Source organism: Pantherophis guttatus, chromosome 2, assembly GCF_059756535.1.
Source record: "Pantherophis guttatus breed Tessera chromosome 2, ASM5975653v1, whole genome shotgun sequence".
Taxonomy (NCBI): domain Eukaryota; kingdom Metazoa; phylum Chordata; class Lepidosauria; order Squamata; family Colubridae; genus Pantherophis; species Pantherophis guttatus.
This window is the reverse complement of record NC_142064.1, coordinates 51,017,182-51,043,668: the sequence shown is the minus strand read 5'-3', so window position 1 is coordinate 51,043,668 and position 26,487 is coordinate 51,017,182. Positions and strand designations below refer to the sequence as shown.

General features: G+C 39.6%; 1 protein-coding gene across 1 annotated transcript in view; it reads right to left on the bottom strand.

Moving 5' to 3' along the window:
• Nucleotides 1-338: 338 nt before the first annotated feature.
• The window catches only part of YTHDC2 (YTH N6-methyladenosine RNA binding protein C2), a 47,916-nt gene continuing 21,767 nt past the window's right edge, over nt 339-26,487 (bottom strand). The window contains exons 19-31 of the mRNA XM_034432774.3: nt 25,747-25,866; nt 25,348-25,620; nt 24,122-24,248; nt 16,895-17,100; nt 15,694-15,889; nt 14,396-14,505; nt 13,109-13,401; nt 11,723-11,785; nt 11,065-11,242; nt 7,722-7,925; nt 6,330-6,512; nt 5,966-6,068; nt 339-1,545 (exon numbers count right to left, since the gene is read on the bottom strand). Of these exons, the coding sequence (XP_034288665.1) occupies nt 5,988-6,068; nt 6,330-6,512; nt 7,722-7,925; nt 11,065-11,242; nt 11,723-11,785; nt 13,109-13,401; nt 14,396-14,505; nt 15,694-15,889; nt 16,895-17,100; nt 24,122-24,248; nt 25,348-25,620; nt 25,747-25,866 (2,034 nt within the window). The 3' untranslated portion in view covers nt 339-1,545; nt 5,966-5,987. The remainder of the gene's footprint in view (nt 1,546-5,965; nt 6,069-6,329; nt 6,513-7,721; nt 7,926-11,064; nt 11,243-11,722; nt 11,786-13,108; nt 13,402-14,395; nt 14,506-15,693; nt 15,890-16,894; nt 17,101-24,121; nt 24,249-25,347; nt 25,621-25,746; nt 25,867-26,487) is intronic.

The window sequence follows — 26,487 nt, the reverse complement described above, 5'->3', positions numbered from 1 at the left end:
GTTATAATTCACTTGCAGGAGGAAACTGAGGAAGGACAGAGACTTTAAAGAAATTTAGAGCTGATATTGGGGAAGGTATGAGTGAACCAACAAACTTGGACAAGAGGTCATAGAGTTCAGAGGCTAAAGGAAATGTGAAAAAAAAATCTCAAAATAATCCCCCTTTGTTTTTGTCTAGTATAGGATAAGATAAAGACAAAATTATTGGCTTTTAGGATTCTGTTGTTGTACACAGATTTTGAATGTAGTTTAAGAATCAACAAGTGAGGTCAATACTCTTCAATATAACCTTTGATAAAATTTTTGGCAATATTACAAATTACTCCATACCACACGACTAAAACAAAACAATTTATTCTAAGACATTTAATTTTCAACTTAAAACTTCTTAAAATATTGATTCATAATTGATTTACAATTGTTATAATGATTTATAATTTATTAACAAGAGAATACTAAATGAATGTGTAGAAATTACAAATAATCACACTATGGTTAAATATATATATAAAAAGGAACATTTGAATGAAAAAGCAACAAATCTGCTGCAGATGAAGCCTTCCATTATAATTTCTTCTTCCATGTAGTGGTTTTGGATAAGAATTGTCATTCTTTTTTCATTATTAGATTACACCATGACAAATAATTAAATGGCTCTTTAACTCTATTAAAACATAGCTTAGAAGTACTAAAGTATCATCTCTTTAGCATGACATTTTTTTCTTTCCTCTTGTTCAACTGACCCACCACTTCTCAAAACATTAGATAAAGAAGCTATAGGTTGTAGTGGCCAATATCACTCTAAAAGTAAAATGCAGTAAATCAGATAAAGAATTAAGTAAGGAGTAAGGTATTAAATAAAAATGTAAGAACCACAGAAAGAAAAAGTAAAATTAGATGTACACAAAAGAAAAGTTTTAAAAGGAAGGAGAGAGAGAAAAAACAGTACTTGAGGATATTCATGGTTAACACCACATGGTTTTTCAAGTGTCCTTTTCTTCGATACTGAAGAAATTATTTCTGGTAAACTGCTACTAGAATTACAAAAATACCCAACACTTTTTTTGTGAGTTCATACTAGACAGAATGTAAACTAAACGGCTGAAACCAACTTAAAGGATCCTTTAAGATACATACAGTTCTAAATAGTTTGATTCAAGTTTAAATAGAGAAGAGGTTCTCATTTATATATTTACTACAATTATTTCAGACCTTTAACTTTCCATGCTGCTTATTTTCCCCTTGAGCATTTCTGAACAGGACCTTATTGAAAATTTATGCATTGTAAACATATCTATTTCTCCAGAGATATATTAAATATAATTACAACATTGTTCACAGTTCACCAGGATCTTGTCTGATTTGATGTGCAAAAAGTAGAACTTCCAAGATGAAGAACAAATTTCTTAGTGGAAGTTAACAGCAGCCCCTTTAGTTCAGTCTGTGTTTGAAAAATGCCCCCGTTTTCCTTCAACCTTATTCATTATAGCATTTCTTGTCTGTATGAGCATTGATGATTTTTGTTTCCTTTCACATGAGATGCAACTGTGGAGGAGAAGGATGAAATTAAAATTTAACTATTGCTTTTGCAATAACCAAAACGTCTGCCTTCTGGTAAATAATCCTGACATTTTCTCAGTTGTTTTGCAAAAATCTGCAGTACAAAATTAGGTTGTTCTGGAAGAGTGTCTTAAATAAGTGTGGCAATATCTCATAGATACATTCCCACATTCCCCTTCATGGACTACTGCCTTGTCGTGGCGAAGGGCTTGCACAGCTCAATGAAGCTATGAGCTATGCCATGTAGGGCACCCAAGATGGACAGGTCATAGCAGAGAGTTCTGATAAAACGTGATCCACTGGAGAAGGAAATGGCAACCCACTCCAGTATCTTTGCCATGAAAAGCCAATGTACAGTATCAAAAAGAAAAAAGATATGACGCTGGAAGATGAGGCCCTCAGGTCAGAAGGTGTCCAATATGCTACTAGGGAAGAGCAGAAGGCTAGTACTAGTAAGCGCCAGAAAGAGTTACTGGGCCAAAACCGAAAGGATGTTCAGCTGTGGATGCATCTGGTGGTGAAAGGAGAGTCCGATGCTGTAAAGATTTTTTCTCCATAGGAACCTGGAATGTAAGATCCATGAATCAAGGCAAGCTGGACATGGTCAAACAAGAGATGACAAGACTGAACATCGGCATCTTAGGAATCAGCGAACTAAAATGGACAGGAATGGGTGAATGCAATTCAGATGACCATTAGGTATACTACTGCGGGCAAGAATCCCTCAGGAGTAGCCTTCATAATCAATAAAAGAGTAGAAAAAGCAACACTGGGATACAATCCCCAAAATGACAGAATGATCTCAGTTCGAATCCAAGGCAAACCATTCAATATCACAGGAATCCAAGTCCATGCCCCAACCACTGGTGCTGAAGAAGATGAAATTGACCAGTTCTATGAAGCCCTACAGCACCTTATGGAATTAACACCAAAAAATGATGTGCTTATCATCATGGGGGATTGGAATGCTAAAGAGCCTGTAGTACAGTGGACTAAATCACTGTTATTAACATCTGCTGCTTATAATTACTGCAAGTTCAAATCTCACCAGGCTCAAGGTTGACTCAGCCTTCCATCCTTTCAAAGGTAGGTGAAATGAGGACCCAGATTGTGGGGGCAATAAGCTGACTTTGTATAAATATACAAAAGTATGAAGGCTATTGCTTAACGCATTGTAAGCCGCCCTGAATCTCCGGAGAAGGGCGGCATATAAATTAAAGAAAAAAAGAAAAAAAAAGTAGGAAGCCAAAAGATAACCGGAATAAAGGGAAGTTTGGCCTTGGAGTACAAAATGAAGCAGGGCACAGGTTGATAGAATTCTGTCAAGATAATACGATGGTCATAGGAAACACTCTTTTCCAACAACCCAAAGACGACTCTACACATGGACATCACCAGATGGTCAACACAGAAATCAGATTGACTTATGTGCCCTGCAGCCAAAGATGGGAAAGCTCTATACAGTCAGTAAAAACAAGATCAGGAGCTGACTGTAGCTCAGATCATGAGCTTCTCGTTGCAAAATTTAGACTTAAATTGAAGAAAGTAGGGAAAAGCACTAGGCCACTCAGATATGAATTAAATCATATCCCTGATGAATATACAGTAGAGGTGAAAAATATATTTAAGGAATTAGATCTGATAGAGTACCGGAAGAACTATGGACGGAGGTTCGCAACATTGTACAAGAGGTAGCAACTAAAACCATCCCAAAGAAAAAGAAAGGCAAGAAAATGGCTGTCTGAGGAAGCTTTGCAAATAGCTGAGGAAAGAAGGGAAGTGAAAGGCAAGGGAGAAAGAGAAAGATACACCCAATTGAATACAGAATTCCAGAGAATAGCTAGAAGAGATAAGAATACCTTCTTAAATGAATAGTGCAAAGAAATAGAAGAAAACAATAGAATAGGGAGAACCAGAGATCTTTTCAAGAAAACTGGAGATATGAAGGGAACGTTTCATGCAAAGGTGAGCATGATAAAGAACCAAAATGGCAGAGGCAGAAGAGATTAAGAAGAGGTGGCAAAATTACCCAGAAGAATTGTACAAGAATGAGCTTAATGTTCCTGATAACTATGATGGAATGGTCACTGACCTCGAGCCAGACATCCTAGAATGTGAAGTCAAATGGGCCTTAGGAAATCTGAGCAACAACAAAGCTAGTGGAGGTGACAGTATTCCAGCTGAGCTATTCAAAATTTTAAAAGACGATGCAATAAAAATGGTACACACAATTTGCCAGCAAATTTAGAAAATTCAACAGTGACCACAGGATTAGAAAAGGTCAGTTTACATTCCAATTCCAAAGAAAGGCAATGCCAAAGAATGTTCTAACTATTGCACCATTGCACTCATTTCACATGCTAGGCTCCAGCAGTATGTGGATCGAGAACTACCAGAAATACAGGCAGGAGTTCAAAGAGGCAGAGGAACTAGAGATCAAATTGCCAACATATGCTGGATCATGGAGAAAGCTAGGGAGTTCCAGAAAAACATCTACTTCTGATTCATTGGCTATGCTAAAGCCTTTGATTGTGTGGATCACAATCAAATTGTGGCAAGTTCTTAAAGAGACGGGAGTACCAGACCATCTTATTTGTCTCTTGAGAAACCTATATGTGGGTCAAGAAGCAACAGTGAGAACTGGACATGAAACCACTGATTGGTTCAAAATTGGGAAAGGAGTCCGGCAAGGCTGTATACTGTCACCCTGCCTATTTAACTTATATGCAAGCACATCATGAGAAAGGCGGGGCTAGATGAATCAAAAGTTGGAATTAAGATTGCCGGGAGAAATATCAACAACCTCAGATATGCAGATGATACCACTCTAACGGTAGAATGTGAAGAGGAACTAAAGAGCCTCTTGACGCTGGTGAAGAAGGAGCAAAAGTTGGCTAGAAAGTCAATATTAAGAACACTAAGATTATGGCATCTGGCCCTCTCAATTCCTGGCAAATAGATGGGGAAAAAATGGAGATAGATTTTATTTTCCTGGGCTCCAATATCACCAAAGATGGGGACTGCAGCTAAGAAATTAAGACACTTGCTCCTGGGGAGGAAAGCTATGGCAAATCTAGACAGTATACTAAAAAGCAGAGACATCACCCTGCCAACATAAGTGCCCATAATCAAGGCTATGGTTTTCCCAGTTGCAATGTATGGGTGTGAAAGTTGGACCATAAGGAAGGCTGAGCACCAAAGAATTGAGGCCTTTGAACCAGGGGTGGGTTCTAAATTTTTTTACTACCGGTTCTGTGGTCGTGGCTTATTTTGTGGGTGTGGCTTGATGGTCATGTGACAATTCTTTAGGATTTAGCAGAGGTACTGGTCTACCAGGCTTTTAACTGCTTGCAGAGCTGTACCGGTCTACCCATTTATTTTTGCAGGCACTGGTCTACCCATTTATTTTTGCAGGCACTGGTCTACTCATGTATTTTTGCAAGCACTGGTCTACCCATTTATATTTGCAGGCACCGGTTTACTCTTGTATTTTTGCAGGCACTGGTCTACCCATTTATTTTTGCAGGCACCTGTCTACTCATTTGTTTTCTTTTAACACTGATCAGCTTTAGGGCGGCCCTTTGAAGCCCCACGGCAAGAGTTTAAACAGTTTTTTCCCCTCTAGCCGATCAGCTGGGACTCAGGAGGCAGCAATAGATTGGGGGTGGGGCCAAATAAAAGGTAAGAATAATGCGGGGGGTGGAGGGGCAGTGGGGCAGAACCGGTTCGGTGACGTCATATCGTCACCGCTACCAGCTCGGCGGAACTGGGAGGAACCGGGAAGAACCCACCACTGCTTTGAACTATGGTGCTGGAGAAGACTCCTGCGAGTCCCTTGGACTGCAAGGCGATCAAACTGGTCAATCCTAGAGGAGATCAACCCTGACTGCTCTTTAGAAGGCCAGATCCTGAAGATGAAACTACTTTGGCCACTTAATGAAAAGGAAGGAATCGCTGGAGAAGAGCCTAACGCTGGGAAAAATTGAGGGCAAAAGAAGAAAGGGACGACAGAGAATGAGGTGGCTGGATGGAGTCACTGAAGCAGTAGGCGTGAGCTTAAATGGACTCGAGGATGGTAGAGGACAGGAAGGCCTGGAGGAACGTTGTCCATGGGGTCGTGATGGGTCAGACACGACTTCACAACTAACAACAACATTCCCACATTAGTCTATTTTTTCTTCTGCTGTTATTACTGTGATACAGTGAGCATATACTCTTCTTCTCCCTCTTCTGGCTTTAAATATAATGCCATGTATACAGGTCATCTAACATTACATTAACTATGTGTTGATGGCAGCTACTTTCTCCCAAGTTCCACTTTCATCTAAATGCCTTGAGATGAATCAGTAAAAGAAGAAAATCTCAACACCTTCATTTGTAATATCAACTTGGGACTTGCACCAACCTCAAAATCTGCCCTTTTATTTTCAGTCTGCTGTATTTCTCTCCCCTAGAGGAACACGGTCCCATAGTTGTAGTAACTGTTCACCAACCTGAGGTTCCAGTTCCTAAATGGAAGGAGAAAAAAAGGCTTTGATATTGCTAAAAATTAAATTCTGGTTTATAAAAAAGCAAAGCACTTTATAAAGGTAAACAGAATTGAAGCAATGAGATTCAGTATCGTTTTAAGTTTTTTTCAGAAATATTTTCAGAAGTGCAAAAGACTCCCATTTATTGCTTTAAAAAAACTACCTGTATCAAAACATTGTTGACAATAAAGACTAAAAGAAGCAAGAAAAACTTATTTTTTTGTGTAAAAATTAGTGTACCTGGCCATCTCGGCTTATCTGTACTTTCTTATTGTCGTTCCAAGGATTAAGCAGATGATGAGCAAATTGAAAAGGAAGACTTTCCTTCCGGATCCATTCCACCTTGAACACTCCCCCTAAACCAGTAGAGCCCCAGTCCTGACTTTTCTCACGGCCTATCTCAGAAGACATTCGAGCAAAACCCTGTGGAAATTTTAGTGAGATTAAAAATCTAAGTAAAATTTAGGCATTAATTTTCAGTTCTATGTTAAAACAATCTCTTCTAAATTATAGGTAATCCTTGATTTATAATCACAATTAGGCCTGGAACCTCTGTCACTAGGCAATGCAGTAAAGTTGTGCATGATTTTGCAGCCTTTTTTGCTGTGGTCATTAAACGAATCACTGTATTCATTAAGCAAATCTGGCTTCCCTCATTTACTTTGCTTGTTGGAAGCCACTGGAGTGGAGGTTTAGCAGCCAAATCCAGGCAATATTCTAGGATTGCTTTGCCTTGACATTACACACTATTTAACCAAATCATGTATTAGTTCTCAGCCTTCATCCTTATTTGTGAGATTTATTTAGAAAAGCAGCGTCCTCCCCTCAAAATAGGCTTATTCCTATAAAATGAAGTTGTGATAAAATCACAACACTCATATTTACCTCAATGCTATAACTAGTGATGAAAAATATTTTAATTCTATTAAAATTCTGTTTAATTCTATTCTATAATTCTATAGAATTATATTTATAGAATTGTAGACTTCTATAAATAATTCTAAGATTATTTAATTCAAAAAATTCATAAAAATGAAATGAGAATGTTCACAAAAATGTGTGTGTGTGTGTGTGAAGGGAAATCTTGTCTGAATCAGCTTTTATATGAAAATCTTACTGCACATGATATAAAATCCACAATGTTACTTTGCATCTGCAGGGAGTACAGGTGGTCCTTGTTTAATAACCATTCGTTCAAGGACCATTCAAACTTAAGGCACTGAACAAGTGGTAGTTGCAACCATTCTTTATTTTTATGGTCATCAAAGCATCCCACGGTCACACAATTGCCATCTGCAATTTTCTTTGCTGACTCCCTGCAAGCAACTTCAATGTGGAAGCCAGCAGAAGTTGGCAAACAGCAACTACATGACATCCTTGCTTTTACTGATCCATGGTGATTGACTTAATGACAGCAACCCGGACTGCCAGAATTTCTGTTGCTAAATGGCACAGTCATATGACATTGCACTTTACTATTATGTTGCTTAGAGATGAAAATTCTTGTTTCAATTACTGTCTTTAAGTGAGAACTATCTGTATATCACAAAAGCACATTTTTCTGAAATTATCAACATGTAAATAATATGCAGTGAACTGTCAAGTCAATTTGTCAGTTTGGGAAGTTCTTACCTGAAAATGTCCTGATCCCTGAACAGAAAATACTAAGTAAACAACACTACTTTCCCAAAAAGCACGATTCAGTTTCCTCTCATTACTTGGAGTTGTAGACCAAATTCCCTTCTGTTGTGAAATTTCAAGATTCCTTAAATTGCTGCTTTTCATAATAAAGTACCGAACTGGCATATTTGGCCTTGGAGAAGGAGATTTGGAACCCTGCAAAAAAAAATTTTATTTTATAGTGCTTGGGATATATGATTACGGTTTGTAAAAACCCTAAGAACTCAGCAACCCTAAGAACTCAGCAAAAGAATGAGAACCCTGTATGATTGCTATATGCTCCAAATTAAGTACAAAATCAAATATAACAATCACACTGACGTTTAACTGGTGACTTTGGAACTTCAGTATAATTGTAGTATAGAATCAATAAACTTTGGTCCTTCTGCTATGGCTTGTCATTAACTTCCAAAAATAGTATGTAGATCTGGAAATAGGTTTTATTTGATCTTATTAGTTTTAAACATTTTACAGTCAAACTATAGCCAAAGTTTCATAACTAAATGAGATGAAAGACTGTTCTTGATTCCCGAGCAAATTAATATTTTGCCTCTTGGGAAAATGCAAAAATCACAATAGCCAGAAATGTGGAATGGATTATACAATTAAGTCACTATTCCACTTCACTAAGCATTTCATTTTAGCCTAATAGTTGCTAACACGTTGGTTTTCTTGAATGTTTTATACCTATATTAAAGCTTTAGTAGGAGGGTGCAGTTAATGGTGGTTAAAAAGAGGCTAGGTATTTTGCATAAAATAATTTTAAAATATTATTTTTATTTAATATATTATTTTATATTTATATTATAAATATATTTATATTTAATATCATATATTAATTATTCCCCTTCATGGATTACTGCCTTAATTATTATTAAAAAATAATATTAATCATCAGAAAATATTGTCAGCACTCACATTTCTCATGCTTTATAACAAGATGTTCATATTCCATCAGTGCAATATGGAAATGGTCTAGGTAGGATACAAGGCGAGTCCAGTGAGTCCCTAGTTGACTGCACTTCCCAAGCATACTGTAGCCTTTCTGCTTGCACAGCTGTTTCAATCCTTTTTTTTTTTTACTCCTCCAACCAAATTGCCTCCACACTACTGTTCCAACCTCCTCCAACCAAATTGCCTACACACTACTGTTCTTTCAGTTAACTCCATGTTTTTCAAACTTGACAAGATGTGTGGACTTCAAACCATCACCATCCCCAAATTCCACAGCCAACATGCTTAAAGTTGACATGTTTGAAAAACTCTTGAGCTAATGTCTCCCTGGAATTTGTTGCTTTCCCAGCAACTGAAGATGGTAGCTGCCGCCCACCTTGGCAAACACAATTTTCTTCATGCTAGATCAACAAACAAAGCTGTAGGGTAGCACCTGAATAAATAGGGGGAAAAGCTCGTAGGTATAGTTCTAGTCATGCTTTGATGTGACCAGGATTATCTGTCTTCTCCAAAACTGTACTAAAAGCAACGCCCCATCTCTTGATGCTGATGGAATAATTCCTCTTCACTCCCACTGCTTTCTTCCAGTCATTCCTTTTTTTTTTTGGTCACTCAAGCAAAAAATGGCAAAGTGGTACAGTCTAACTAGAGCCTTGGAGTACTTCAGAACACAAATTTCAGCTCAAACCTGCTCAGAAGTAGGCTAACAGTTCTGTGAGTTTCCCATATATAAAAAACCAGTGTTGAAGCCTTTCTTCACTGCTGCCTTGTTACCACTATTATTATAATAGTAAAATATAATCCCTCTGAAAGGGTTCGCAATCTGGGTGTCCTCCTGGATTCACGGCTGTCTTTAGAAGATCACGTGACAGCCGTAACCAGGGGGGCTTTCGCACAGGTACGCCTGGTGCGCCAGTTGCGCCCTTTCCTAGACCGGGATGCCCTCGCCACGGTCACTCATGCCCATTACTTCTCGGTTGGATTACTGTAACACCCTCTACATGGGGCTGCCCTTGGGATGCACCTGGAGGCTTCAGCTAGTCCAGAATGCTGCCGCGCGGGTTGTTATGGGAGCCTCTCGTTATTCCCGTGTAACATCTCTCCTGCGCGAGCTGCACTGGCTGCCGGTGGTCCTCTGGGTTCGTTTCAAGGTGCTGGTGCTCACCTATAAAGCCCTACATGGCTTAGGCCAGGGGTACTTGCAGGACCATCTTCTGCCATTCTCCCATCGTCCTGTGCGCTCTCACAGAACGGGCCTCCTCAGGGTGCCGTCAGTCAGACAATGTCAGCTGGCGGCCCCCAGGGGGAGAGCGTTCTCTGTGAGAGCGCCGACCCTCTGGAACGGTTTGCCCACCAAGCTTAGGACAGCCCCCAATCTCCTCTCCTTCTGCCGCGAATTGAAGACCTGGCTTTTTCATCAAATGGACTGACCCGTTGAGGGGGTTTTTACATTGTAATAATTTTAAATAATTTTAATTGGATTTTAACTTATATTTAATTCATATTGTTGATTTTTTTATCTTGCAAGCCACCCTGAGTCCCTTGGGAGAAGGGCGGCATATAAATTGCAATAAAATAAAATAATAAATAAATAAATAAATAAATAAATAACAGAATGATTTATAAACTTGTAAATGTTTTTAGGGGAAAATGTATATTTTTGAAGTTATGACTCAGGTTTCTTGATAAAGTACCTGCTGGAATGTTAACATAAAATATTGAAAACCATAGTATATTCACAATAACACACAGTAGTGCTTAAATGTTTGTGAATCATTTTTGATTTTTAATATTTCTGCATAAAATGATCTAAAACTAGATAAAGAAAACCCAGTGAAACAAATGAATCAAAAACATCAAACTTGTTCATCCATTCATTGAGAAAAATTACATCCTTGAGTTGAAACATTTCAAAACAATGAGCTAAAATTCCTTTGAGTTCTGCAGGACTGATCAATAGTTTAGAAAACATTTAATTGCAGTGATTGCTTGCCCAAGTGGTGCACATTACTGAAAAAGCAAAGGTTTACATTTGCTACATAGAAATATGTAGGTTTAGATCATTTCCCCCAATAAATAAATGAACATATACTGTATGTCTTTTACTCATTTGTTACTGGGTTCTCTTTATACTATTTTAGGACTTGTATAGACATTAGAATAAGTATGTAATGTACATTACAATATGTATTAAGATGTACATATGCAGAAATATTGAAAATTTAAAAGGGTTCACAAAATTTTAATCATTGCAGTAGACTTATTTCAGTTTGGTGTTTGACTTTAGACAATGTTCTTCAGTTTGCATTATTTTTTATTAGGATTTCAAAGTACTATATACCTTCCCAGATGATGGAGGAGAAGGACTGGCACAGGGACTGGGATAACTGATACTATCTGTGGATTTCACAGATGTTTGGTCTGCCCTGTCATCTGTGCTTCGTTTGGAATGCACAACACCCCTTTCTTTGTATTTCAATGGTTGGTGAAATGCTGGAGATGTAGATTTCATTAAGACTCTGTAAATAAAAAGCAGAATGCAACGTTTAGTAAAAATAAACTGTGGTTCTAACCAGATACTGCAGCTTTAATGTTGTTTTAAAGGGATTCCTGCAGGATTCCTCTTATTTTCAGGTCTTTCAAACTAAGTACATTTTATATGCAATTATACAAGACAATCTTCTCATTGTAATATAGCAAAAATTATGTGGCGTAACCATACCTGGTGTTGGGTAAATAGCTCAGAAGCATAGAAATACTTAACTGTTTCCAAAGTACTTCTGGGATCTGTCCTTATGAAGCTAGGTTTAAGATTTGGGAATGGGAAGAAATAGATGTAATACTTACTGTTACCTAATATCATTAGAGCCCATAGTCTGAGATATCCTAAAGGTATCCTTCGACTTCCTGCAAAGTTAACTTAATTTCCTGGAAAAATAACAATACTAATACTACGGTAAATGTAAGATTTAAAAGAACTGTTATAAGAGAAACATTACCTTAATATTGTATTGTTTTGCTCTTTGTTTATATCATAGCTTAAAGTTGCTTTGGGAGTATTTCTGAAAGAGAAAAAGAAAAACTAAGTACATTTCAAGTATTATCAATATTGTCATCATTATGACTGCCTACTCCAAAAAAGATTTTGGGCATTTTACAATATCCAAATACACAATTGAAGATTAAAAGCATGAAACAAGACATGGAAGCAGGGACTAAAAACAACAAAAACATGGCAGACGCTCCCCAAATAGGCTACTCCCAGGTAACAGAGCTCTTAAGGGTCTTCTAGAATCCCATGAGAGTGGGCATCAGACGTATCTTTGGGGGTTGCCATTTGGGGCAATGACAGAGAAGGCACATTTGCATCAGTCCTACAAAACTTGAGAGGACCTGAAGCTCAATCACTGTCAAATGTACCCTAGGATTTTTAGCAGAAACAACTGGAGAACAGTTTTGAGAGATGTTGTAACCAAGTTCAATGTTATACTCACATCTTTCATAAAACATTCCTTTATTTCCTATGTATTTGATTTTGAACTTGAAGAGTTTATGTGGTATATGGCTTTTTGTTAAAGCTTATGTTTTGTAAATATATGTGTATGTATGTGTATGTATATGTATATATATCTTTTCTAATCAAAACTATTAGGTAGAAACTATTTTCAAAATGTTTTAAATTCTATGGCTTGAATATAATCATTCATCATTTATTAGATTTATATACCGCCCTACTCCCGAAGGACTCATATAATGTTCCAATGATACCAAACTACCTTTATATTTATGTTGAGAAGGTGCCTGTTTTAACACAAATGACACATTCGGATTTTAGCAGGACTCACAGGAAAATATATATAATGAAAGATCTTTTACAGATAGTTGTATATACTTGTATGCAAACATATCTATTTACATATTGACTTTCCACAAACAGAGAACTAGCAGAATCTTCCCATATAATATAGCATGTTTTTAAACTGTTAGGAAAATAATTATTTGATATGGTCCTAAGAAAACTATACACTTTAGCAGGTTGTCAATATTTTAATTAAAGAAAACAAAGCAATAAAAGAAACAGATTTAGGTAATAGTGAAATGTCCATCCATCCATCTCATTCAACTGCAGGATTATGCATTTTGTTTCAGAAGAGTAAACAGCAGCCTAATTCACCTTTTACAAATAATATAGGTTATGTAGCCCCAAGAAACATCTTCCTGAAAGAAACACAAACACATAGTATGAGGTGACCCACCTAGCTGAACAGCAAATTGTTTCAGCAGTCCTGTCACTTCTAAAAGGAAAAACTAAAAACTATTTTCCCATTTGTTATTGGAGCTCTAAAAAAATGGGTTTCCCCATGTGTATAATTTGAGGTATTAACCTTTCTGTATTAAAAGCATCATCTGCAAATTCTGATTCTCCTGAGCTTTTTCGACTGGTGTTTGATCTCCAAGAAGATGCTAAGGGAAGTTCTTCAGATGACATAGGTCTTGGTCTTTGTCCAATTCCTGAAGGCTGCTGCAGACCTGCAGATTGTTCTTCAGTGCTCAAAACCGCAATGATTGCTCGTATTGTTGCTTCATCAACTTGAGACCATGGCTTTGAAGGAGCTCTCATACGTCGCAGAAATAAACTATGCCATTTTTGTCTTAACTGCAAGAGGAGGGTAGCAGCCTGTTTTTTTTAAAAAAAAGTTTTATTTTAGCACCCATACCTTTGAGGCTTTTTTGAAACTTGACAATTCAGATGCAAACTCTATAAAATGAACTTTCTACATCTCCAATACTATTAACTGAACTGAATGACAAATACAAGATCTATGATATGAGTCATAAACATACTATATTTTTGCATTCCATACTTATCCCATGAAATAGATATTTTTCTGTGTTTCCTTTTTTAACATATGTGAACATGAACATTTGCAAATCTACAGCCCATCATTTACATCCTGAAATATAGGGACAATACAAAAGATCTAAAAGCAAATTGGACTTTCATTACCTTAAATGGATAGCTAGAATATAACTGTAAGTGGTCTGAATTTTAATTTTAATTTTTGTGCAGAACAAGAGAAAGAAAAGAAACCTTATATTAACAACATCAATATTGAATTTTTATAGTCTAATATGAATTGGTACTCAGCAGCATACTGACAAAGGGCAAGAATTCTACTTAGCGGTCAGAGCAAGCAGCTTTTCATTGACAATCTCTTTGAAGATTTAATCTACTCTCTTAAAGCTTTGTATGCCAATGGCCATTGCCACATGGTGTGGCAATAAAATGTCATGTTCATTAAGAATTATTTGAAATTATTAATAACCAATTTTATGGAGTTCATATTTGTGCTGGAAAAATATATAAGTTCTCTACATCATCCTTTTTTAAAAAATAAATCTTCAAACCTTTAATATCTTCTCAAATTTTTCAACTCTTTATTTCCAGAATTACATTACTTCCTTTTTTTCAGCAACTAAATTCCATATAGTTACACAGATAAATGCAAGATGCTACAAAAGTTCCATGAATTTACTAAAACATAGTAGTACAGAATTTTTTCTTTCTTTTACGGATCTACATTTGGAATCCTCAGCTTCAAAGCCTTTAAGCACACATTTCTCTTGGGGGGAAAAACTGTATTAAGTGGGTTTTTTTAGTAATCAGTTACCTCTGGATCTAATTTGAAATTGAGCCACTCATCTAATTTTAAAGCAGCCAAGTTTGCAGTTGTTCGATCCTCCATTTCACTATCACTGCTATCGTTAGGGACACCATCAACTATATTAGAAAACAAAGATCCTATGTATTAGTCATTTTAAAATAATATTTAAATTAAAAGAAGCCATAGCCAGTTTTTCGGGGGTCAACAGAAAATACCCAGTCTTATTTTCAAGGAAACATGGTACTTGTAATCATGTTTAATTTTTATAATTAGAAATGAAAGGACTGTATATGTATACATTTGCAGACAAATAAATAAATATAAAATTATGATTGTTTATATTGTGATCATGTATGGAGACCAAATTTTACAATCACAATAAACTCAACTTGCCATGAATTAGACCTAATATGTGAAAAACTATTCAATGTGTCTAATAATTATATATCTTGATTTTATTTTGGAATTATTTCCTAATCAATAATACAATATAGCTCACACTACAATAGCCCTCTATTTATGTCCAGGTGCTTAGCAATAATTTGAAATTATAATACCTCTCCCCCTCCAAGCTACTTACAATTCAGTTTCTAAGTTACAGCTGCTGCAGCGCCCCCACAGTCACATTCACAATATTCAGGCTGATTCGTCCCTATGACTAACTGCAGGGATACTATAGCATCCCTTGGGAGTTGGGCGGCATAGAAATGCGACAAAAGCCTTGGTACTACAGTGGTTTAAAGCACCCTGTTATTAACACAGCTGCCTGCAATTTACTGCTGGTTCGAATCTCTCCAAGGCTCAAGGTTGACTCAGCCTTCCATCCTTTCTAAGGTAGGTTAAATGAGGACCCAGTTTGTGGGGGCAATAAGCTGACTTTGTATAAATATACCAAAGGATGAAGGCTATTGCTTAACGCACTGTAAGCCACCCTGAGTCTCCGGAGAAGGGCGGCATATAAATCTAATTAAAAAAATAAATAAATAAATAAATAAATAAATAGCAACTTCCAGCTTATTTCTCACCCCCACCCCCGATCTAGCTCCAACTGGTCTCCGCAGGGCTTGGGCCTGTTTTCTACCCCACTGACTCCCACACCATCTTCCCAACCCACCCCCATCATCAATTGCTGACCATCCATTTTTCTTTCACCCAACCAATTAAAAATCATGTTTAGATTTACACTGTATAACACATACAACAAAAACAACCTCTTATCTAGGTTTACATTTTGATCCAGTAGTTTAAACATTAATTTTCAAGGATTTTTTAAAATATAAATTAAAGGAATACAAACACCCTACCTCGGAAGGAAGAAGGCTCCTGTAAAGCATTACTTGGCAACCTAGCTGATCCACAGAAGAGGGCCACTGTGACTGGAGTCACAACTGAGCAGCACCTGATATTAGCTATTCGGTGGGCTCTTGTCATTTCATCATATATAAGCCAGTCAGTGGGAAGTGCCTGAATAGCAGCTACTTGGCCATTTGCAGGAGGTATCTGTTAGCAGTTCAACAAAGTGGTTTGTTTCAGCATAATAAAAGAGGCAATTCAAAAATATTCACTTTAAACTATGTTGCATAAATTAACAAGAAAAGAACTGGGATCACTTATTGTTCTCAAAAAATCAATCTAAACAGCTGTAGAGTTTTGTTAAAAAATTTAGGCAGGATATTTCATGTAAGTCAGTTTTAGTTTGCTGAAAGCCAAACAATCTATTCCTATTCTAGAACTGAATACCTTACAACAAAAAATGCTGTTAAATGTCAAATGTAACTAATCTATGGTTCATAAAAATGTTAAATGTGTGCATATGTGTAGAGAAACACAACACTATTTCAATATATTCACCAAGTATAAAAGATTATATACACACAGTTTATTCATGAAATTCGTAACTTGATATATGTCTTTATTTAATCTTCCATTGGCTAAGCAGATTCTGACCTGTTTAATTCTTGGGTGGGAAACTTAAGAAAAACAAGAGCTCTAGACTGGATGGGAAAGGTGAAAAAACGACCCAGAAGAAAATAGTGGTAAACAATTTATGTACTGCTGCTAAGAAAAATCATGAATGTGTCTCTGAAATCACCAAGAGTCACACTCAATTTTAAAAAGACTATCTTTTCACTTGTTTTCTAAACAGAAATTAATCAATAGTTGAACTCTTTAATCTCCTCCAAGCTGTTCAATCAGCAAACTAGTTTTCACTTTTCATATTTAGTTAAATGTTTTAAAGCCTGTTAAATTATGCGAGAAATCCTCATGGGAAAAGGTATCCCAAACATTTAGGGGAGTGAGTTGCCCATGGATCTGGGACTTTCTCCCTTAAACCTGAATAGCAAGGCAAAGCACTTGAAAAAGATGCATCACAAAGTGTACTAGAATGAGCCAAGTGTTAAACTAAGGACACACTTAGTTTGGACCTCAGTAACTGCTTTGAAGGCTATCTCCAGTTCTTTCTTCCCATGGGCCAGGATTGCAACCCTAATATTTTTTTCTTACCTTTTTATACTGGGGCTGGCTAAGAACAGATGCAGGATGAAAACGGACTTTTTTCTCCTTCGGTCCAGTCAAAACTACATTCTCTCTGTCAACATGAACGATATTTGGATACATTCCAGCTACTAAGGCTCCTTTAACTACAGCCCAATTTTCTGAGTTTGTGTTCACATCTCTTATATCACCACCACCTCTGGCTCTAACAAAACCTGAGAAAGAAACAAATAACTAGTTAATTATTTTGAAAAAACAACTCTATTTCTTGTACTTATCTATCAGACTAGATAGTTTCTTAACTCTCACTTTGTTTTTAAGATATGTTAATTGTACATTTAGCACAGATGAATTCTACTGAAAAGAGATTTTAGAAGATTTGCTCTCCACTTATTTGACCAGTTTGTATTTATCTTTTTGTATCTTAATATCATACAGACTATTGAGGTTAGGCAGATATGTAAACTTATGTAATTCTGAAGTTTCCATAAGACGTTTTCTTCTGCGCATGCCCAAGATGGCGCTTCTTCACTGAGTCCGCGATCTTTTGGGGTGATATTCTGACCTTGGGGGGCTTCCAGGGGGCCAGTCTGATCATCTATGGCCCCTGCCCGAGTAAAGGAGTTCTTACTGATCACTTTGAGAGTCTTTTTGCTCTTGAGGAGGACGGCGTTTGTGGGGGATGGCGCAAAATGATGGGCTCGTCCTGAAGGGCGGCTGTGGCTGGTTCCGCTTCCACTGGCAGCCGGTGAGACGGTGGCGACGTATGATGATGGCGTCATTGCAGCACTCTCGCGGAGTTCTTTTCATGCCCCTGGATGCCTCAGGAGATATCTGTGGAAGCTAGGGGAGGCTGGGAACAATAATGAGGGGGCTAGTGGTGGCGGTGGCCGCAACAACGGACGCTGGGACGGCGGTTGGAGGCAGGACAGCTGCCTGAAGGCCCTTGAGTGAGATGGCGTGGGATATTCTTCGGCAGCAGTTTCAATCTGGACTTTTTCCTGGGCGTTTGAAGGGTGTTTGGCCCATGGGGGAGAGCCGACCCCCGTGTGGACCCAGAGACCTCCATGACAAGCTGAAGGGGGCGGAGTTTGGGGTGCATTGTTATCAGATGGAAGTTCTGAGGGTGGCCGGTGTCAGGTTTCAATATCGTCTCAAATAAAATAAATTGCATTTCCAAACAGATAGTCTTTGAAGAAATCTTTCATTTTATTAAGCACGACAATCTGGACCCGATCGTGGCGTAGCCAACTCTGACTTCCTGACCCCAAACCCTCCCTTTCCATTCCCCAAATCTCTGCGTCTCATTGGCCTTCTTCCAAATCACTCTCCCCATATCTACTACTTAAGCTCCCAGGAATGTCACCCCTCCCTCTCATCTCCTAGGGGATATTATCTTCAAGGGAAATAAGTAGGTTAAAAGTCAAGCATCTTCTTGCCAGCTGCCCCCCTCTTCTCCTTCTTATGTCAGCACTAGAGCAAATGCAAGTTGAGGTGCTGACAGCCGGGGGGGGGGGAGCAGAAGATGACTATGCGCGCTTTGCTGCCTGTGCCTCCCCCCTCCTTTCTTCCACCTCTTTTCTTCCTCTTTCTTTTGACTGAGTTTAGGCCTTATTATGGTCACTGCTACCCCTGCCTATCCCGGTCTGCTGAGCAATATCTACTTTCACTAGTTTCCACCGTGCCCTCTCCTAATTCCGCCGCTGCAAGGTTTCCCCTGGACTGAATCCTGCTCCTGAGCCGGAGGATCGGCTTTTCGACTTCTCCTTAACCTGTATGGGGAACTGCATCTGGGGATACAAGTCCGGAGGGAGTCGGTTTATGGTTGCCCTTCTGGTTTCCATCAATCTTTAGGATTATTTCAGCTGGTCGGCCTTCGTGAGAGGAGCCATTCATTGGTTGGGCCAATGAATCTTCGGGTGTCGAATGGCATGTGTCTCCCTCCACTGTTGTGAGAGGGCAGTGGAGTCCGGTTGCTTGTGCCTGAGATTGGAACCTTCCCCTGTGGACTTGCATCACCGAGATGGTCCCCCGACCACGGACTATTTCTCATCCCTAATGACTGTATGTATTCAGTGATTGAGCTCCTTGTACTGCGAGACTCCCCCCTCTCGCAGGCTTGGCCCTCCACTCTATCGAGGGCCTATCTTGATGACTGGCTTTGGAGCCCTGAGAGGTGGCATGCGGCAAAGAGGAGGCTGTGGGGTTTTTTAGCTGTGTCCTTTGTTAAATTTTTAAGGGGTTCAGGGAGAGGGATAGTGGGTTTTATGAATGGACCTGGGGGGGTCCCTATAGATACAAGGTTGAAGCCAGCCCTGGAAGGGGGCTGTGGCATCGGGGGTGTGGGGCTGGAGGTCGAGGTGGGGGGCAGAGTTTGTATCAAGGAGGGCAGTTCCATCAGTACTATGGGTGGGAGGGGCAGATATGGTGGGAGCAGGGGGCCATATCATGTTAGGGGAGGGCGCATCCACCGTCTTCGAGCGGTGGTGCGCTCCAGCCCCGAATGCTCTTCTTGTTCTTTGGGTTGCGCAGATCCTCAGGGCCTGGGCCTTCGCTAATGTTATGCAACGCCGGGTCCGTAGTAAATAAAGCCCCCCTCGTTTGTGATCTGTTACAGGAGGGGGGAGCGGACCTGGAGGGTATTACGGAGACCTGGTTGGGGCAGGAGGGGGGGTGCCTCTTGTTGAAATGTGCCAACCAGGTTTCCGCACATTCCATCAGCCGAGGGCCCAGGGTAGGGGCGAGGGGGTGGCGGTTCTGTTAAGGAAGGTCTTGATCCGAGGCCACTGTTCCTCAGATAGCCAGATGTGAGTCCCTCCTTGTGAAGTGGGGTCGTGGGGTGCAGATGGGCCTGCTAGTTGTGTACCTGGTTCCCTGCTGCGTGGCGGCGGCCCTGCCCAAATTGCTCAACGTAATAGCCAGGGTGGCGGTTGATACTCCCAGGCTTATGGTCATGGGGGATTTCAACCTGCCGTCCATCGGTGAAACGTCAGAGGAGGCTCAGGAGTTCATGGCTTCCATGACAGCCATGGACCTGACCCAGTTAGTGCATGGCCCAACTCACACGGAGGACACATTCTGGACTTGATTTTTGTCTCTGGTCAGTGGCTAAATGGCCTGGATATAGGGGATGTAGTCATTGAGCCCTTGTCATGGTCGGATCATTCTCTCCTTCGACTGGACCTTCAAACCGCTACATCCCGCCGCAGGGAGGCGGAACCGATTAGGTGGTTCTTCCCCAGGCACCTGATGGACCCAGATAGGTTCCGGATGAAGCTTGGGCCACTCCGAGGCTCTGGCTCATGACCGAAGATCTGGTGGCCACCTGGGATAGGGCAGCCGCTGGGGCTTTGGATCGCATCGTGCTTTTGCAGCCTCTGACCCGGCGCCGATCCCATTTAGCTCCCTGGTTCTCCAAGGAGCTAAGGGAGATGAAGCGCCGAAAAAGACGCCTGAAGAGCGGTTGGAGGACCACCCTTTCCGAATCTGACCGAACACTGGTGAGGTCTCATATTAAGACCTACCTAGTGGCGATAAGAACGGCAAAATCCAATTATTTTTCTGCTCTTATCGCGTCGGCAGATAATCGCCCGGCCGCCCTGTTTAGGGTGACCCGCTCCCTGCTTCACCTGGGAGCACAGGAAGACCCCTTGCAGGGTAGGGCTGAGGATTTTGTGCAATATCTGCACGACAAAATCGCTCAGATTGGGAGGGCTTGGACTCTGACTGGATAAGTGCAGGCGGGGTGATGAAGGGGGGGTCTTGAGAATGTTATCTGGGAGGAGTTTGACCCAGTGATTCCCGAGGATGTGGACAGGATCCTGGGTAGGCTTAGCGCGGCCACGTGTTTATTGGACCCGTGTCCCTCCTGGTTGGTACTGGCCTCCCGGGAAGTTACAAGAGGCTGGCTCCAGGGGATTGTTAACGCTTCTTTGAGTGAGGGTTTCTTCCCCTCTGCCTTGAAAGAGGCAGTGGTGAGGCCCCTCCTCAAGAAGCCTTCCCTGGACCCGGCTGTTTTAGCTAATTATCGTCCAGTCTCCAACCTTCGCTTTGTGGCGAAGGTTGTTGCGAGTGTGGTGTCGCGACAGCTCTCCCAGCACCTGGATGAAGCTGTCTATCTAGATCTGTTCCAGTTGGGCTTCAGGACCGGGTACAGCTCAGAAACGGCATTGGTCGCATTGGTTGATGATCTCTGGAGGGCTCGGGATGGGGGTTGATCCTCTGTCCTGGTCCTATTATACTTCTCAGCGGCTTTTGATACCATTGACTTTGGTATCATGCTGTGCCGGTTGGAGGGGCTGGGGGTGGGGGGCACCAGGTTGCGGTGGTTCTCCTCCTTTCTCTCCGACCAGTCGCAGTTTGTGTTGGCAAGGGGCAGAGGTCGACCTCGAGGCGCCTTGTTTGTGGGGTACCGCAAGGGTCGGTCCTCTTGCCCCTTCTGTTCAACATTTATGTGAAGCCGCTGGGCGATATCATCCGTGGTTTTGGGGTGAGGTTCCATCAGTACGCTGATGACACTCAGCTGTACATCTCCATCCTGGACCACTCCAATGATGCCCTTGACGTGATGTCCCGGTGCCTGGAGGCTGTGTGGATCTGGATGGGGAGGAACAGGCTCAGACTCAACCCCTCCAAGACCGAGTGGCTGTGGCTCCCGGCGTCCCGATATAGTCAACTGACGCCATCGCTGACTATTGGGGGTGAGTCTTTGGCCCCCACGGAGAGGGTCCGCAACTTGGGTGTCCTCCTGGATGCACGGCTGTCCTTGGAAGAACATCTGACGGCTGTGGCCAGGGGGGGCTTTTATCAGGTTCGCCTGATTCTCCAGTTGCGTCCCTTTCTGGATCGGGACTCCTTGCGCACGGTCACTCACGCCCTCGTCACTTCCCGCCTGGACTACTGTAACGCTCTCTACATGGGGCTCCCCTTGAAGAGCACCTGGAGGCTCCAACTGGTCCAGAATGCGGCTGCGCGGGTGATTGTGGGGGCGACGTGGCACTCCCATGTAACACCTATCCTGCGTGAGCTGCACTGGCTTCCGGTGGTCTTCCGGGTGCGATTCAAGGTGTTGGTTAACATCTTTAGAGCGCTCCATGGCTTAGGACCTGGATACCTACGAGACCGCCTTCTGCTACCAATAACCTCCCACCGGCCAGTATGCTCCCACAGAGAAGGTCTCCTCCGGGTGCCATCGGTCAGGCAATGTCAACTGGCGACCCCCAGGGGGAAAGCCTTCTCTGTGGGGACACCTGCCCTCTGGAACGAATTGCCCCCGGAGATTTGGAGGATCCCGGACCTACGCACTTTCTGCCGTGCCCTCAAGACTCTTTTGTTCCAACAAGCCGGGCTGGCCTATTTCTAATTCTTTTTTACTTTTAATTTTTAATTCTTGAGGTTTAAAAATGGGTTTTTAATTAGTTACGGGCCATCTTGTTTAATATATATTTTAAATTGTTATTAAATTTTCTATTTGTGTGTTCTTATTCTGGCTGTACACCGCCCTGAGTCCTTCGGGAGAAGGGCAGTATATAAATTCAAATAAATAAATAAATAAAATAAGACATTTTTCCACCATTAGCAGTTATACAATGGCACTCCTAATCCAATTAGAGATACTTATGAATTAGCTATATAGTGGCCAAAATTGTGGAAACCTTTTGGGAAAAGTGTATTTGATGGCTAATAACACCACTTTTTTTTGAGTAAAATTATATATCAATGGAAAGATAATTTAATCAAGAATGTAATGCTTTTCAACCTTTGTTTGAGAGATAAAAGTGGCTTTTTTCATGGAATTCTAGATTTTAGGCCAAATTCCTGCAGTCTGCACCTAACAGTCCTTGTACTCAACTTCACATTGCATTGCACCATTTTATCTTGTATACACCCAGATGATTTTCTTCTGTCACATATGCACAGTCTCTTAATTCTTCTATCATGACTTGCTGTTGTGCACCTTTTCCTGCCTTTACCACTGTGGTTTTGTAGTGACTGAGTCTCCTTATACTTCTTCAAAAACTTAGAAATGCCACCTCTGGTTAAGTTTCCAACAATTTTTTTTCTAATTTCTTTATAACTGTACTTTTGTTCACTTAATAATACTATTTTACATCGCTTTCTGGGCATCCAGACAACTCTTTGCACCATTACTTTAATTTTATTATGTTTTACAAGTTCACTAAATGAAAGAACACAAAAAAACACAACCAACTTGATCAGCTTCAATACATGTCATCAATAACTGAATCCTACTGTGATCTGATTGGCTCATTGCCAAAACAAGATGACACATGATTGGCTCTCTAAACACTCATGCTCATTGGTTACAATCAGATGAAGGAAAGCTACTTGATATCAACCTAAGCAAGTTGTGCTTCCTTTTTCTGGTTATTTGGCTATAACTTTTCATAGAATACAGATAATTGAACAAACTTTGTTGCATTACATTATTGATTAAATTCTTTCCATTGATATATAATGTTATGTTACTACTTAAAAAAAAGTAGTGTCAAACCTCAAAAATACACTTTCCCCAAAAGGTTTCCACAATTTTGGCCACTACTGTAAATTCAGAAAGTACAAACTGGAAATACTGTTCCTTAAAACAATGGGAAAAAAGCAACATCTAAAAGTTTTTCTAACAGATGTTCAGAAAATTACACAAAATGGAATTCATTCCAACCCTCAAACATTTTTCTCTATTTTAATATTTAAAATAACATTAAAATAGAAATGTTTAACTTGAATAGAAGAAACTAGTTTTGAACATGGAAATGAATATTTTTGTGAAGTATGAGCCACTAAGTAGGCAACACCTCCCCCCTCCGAAAACCTAACTGAAATTAGGAGAATGAATCATAGGCAAAATTAAAACAATTAATAATTTATACTATTCTAAATACAATAATGATTTGACTTTATTGTATAAATTGTCTTGAATTCTGACATACCGATTTTTTAAAAGAACTATATTTTTATTATTTTCCATGTGACTATTGGACTACATATAACAACTGATGTCCCTTTATTTTTGTATTAGGAAACTAGAGTAATATGTGGTATTTACTATGTGTCACAATACTGAATACTGCAATGTGGCTTGAATAAATTACAGCAACTTATTCTTTCAAATATACCAAATTAAATGCAGTAAGGAAAGTTGTGGCTTTCTACATATAGAACCAAGAGATGGTTTTCGTTATTATTTATCATTATTATGAATATACAGATTTGTACCTGATGCTCTCAGCTGCCCAAGCAACTGTGTTCTCATTCCTATGATAATTTCCATGGTTGCCTGAGAAAGGAAGTTCTTCTCACAAAAAGCTCTTTCCCAGCCATCACTTCGTGCTTTCTGCCATGCCTGTCAAATATGTTGGTTTAAAATGCTTAGAACAACAGTTTAGATAGATAGATAGATAGATAGATATTGACTGACTGACTGACTGACTACAACTTCAGTGGCCTTTCCAAACCGTATCCCTTTCCAGATTACCAAAAATTAATGTATTTCTTCCCATCTCTCAAACTTACAATTATAGACAACCAATATCTATATCGCCTCTGCAGGCTCTTTGGGGAGAAGATCAAATTAATAAATCCACAATCCAAAAGGCAAAAACCATTGCACTGTCTCTGAGGCAACTTATTAGGAGTTGCAGAAGTCTTCCAAAATTGTGTTTCCTTGAAGGCAGAAAAATCATAACAGCTGAGAGGGAGAGTTCACCAAAAGTCCCTAGTGGTCCTATAGCCAATGAGTATATTTGGAAAATAAAACTGACAGAAGCAGTTTCCCACACAGCAATGAAGAGAGCACTTCACTCTTCATTGCTCTTGAACACTTTTCAAATCAAACAATCTTGAGTCCCCCATTAACCTGTTATTAGATGCAGCAAATAAACCAAAGGATAGTTCTATAACAATGCTTTTTATACACAAGAAGAGATGTTCTTTCCCACCGCATAATCTTTACAATTGTTTTTCTATTATTATTTCAACTAATACAGGATTTAAAAAAATATAAAAATAAGATGCATATTTTTATCAAGTTTTAAGGAAAATTTAAAAGTTTCAGCAATTGATTTAACCATATTACAGGACCCAGAACTGCAAGCTGCAGAGGATCCCACTTTTAACACAGGTTAAAGATGAAAGTCTTGAAAGCGATGAAGAAAAAGCAGAGAATACACATAGAACCAATATAACACTATTGTCTTTTGCCAGCTGGCAACAATAAAAAAAAGGAAACAAATAGCAGATGGCAAGCAGAGGCTAGCTGGCAGCAGCGAAAAGGAGACAGGAACTAACAACAACATAGATTAGATTTTCAAGAGCTCTGCCCTAATTATATTATTCCTAAGGTAACTTTTCAAAACAATTTGATCTAGCTAAAATAGCTCATCTGTTTCATATAATCAAACATGAATTGTTAAATGTCCTTTTAGTAAATAAACATATAATACCTGGAAAGCCCGAAGAAGAGCCATATGGTCACTAAATGTTCCTGCAGTAAATCGTTTTCTACACAGCATGGCTGCACGTTTTTGAGAAGCCTGTGTGGGTAGCACAAAAGGATCCCGATACGCAAGTGTGCAAGCAATTGTCAGAATAGGATCCAGGCACTTCAGAACCACAGCGCACAGCACCATTTTCCCAAGATGGGGTTCTACAGGTAAGTCAGCAAGATGATAGCCAAGTTCTGTTAAATCTTCCCAGGTGTCCATAGCATCTATGGTCTTTTGAAACAAATTATAAGCAATGTTGTAGACAGACATGCATAATCTTAAATCTTTTCTGGGCCATAATTAAAGTTCAAATTCAAGTTAGTTAAAAATTCAGTTTTTTTCATTCTGTTTACTCACCTTTAGTATCTGCACAGCATTTCTCACAATTAAAGCAGGAGGTGGCTCTGGAGCTTTCATTAAGAAGTCAGCAATTGGACAATTGATGGGAGCTAGCAATTTTGTATGTAAACAAAGCTCCTATAATGTAAAGATATCTTTTTCAGATCATGACTTCATTTATAGTATAATCTTATATATGTCCACTTAGTTGTCAGCGTTGGAATAGTGTTTATTTTTCTCAATTTATTTTACTCATTGTAACAACTTCAGCTCTTCTCTGAGGGAGATGAGAGTTTCAGAAATATGAAATATACATAAATAAATAAAGTGCTAAGAAAACTAGTCTGGTTGAAAAAAAATCTTCCAAAACATTAGATTACAATCTTCCAGTTCCACTTCAACATTTATAAATATTTTATTTATCATACAAACACACACACAATTTCTTTTGCTGCTCATCTCGCAGGTGACTCTAAGCCATTGCACAAGTCACAATTTTCTTCTGACATTCAGAAATAATTAAATAATATAAATTCTAATATTAATTTTTTGGAACTTATTGACTATGGACTTTACACAATGCAACATCACCAAAATGCCTAGCAAACTCAATTGGTTTTACAAATAACAATGCCTAAGATTATAATTCAACTGCATATATTTAGGATGTAATATAAAAAGGGAACTCTAAGAGTTATATTAGCTTTTTTGACACAGTGAAGCAGAAACTGGCAATGTAGCTGCCTGGAGCACCTTAAA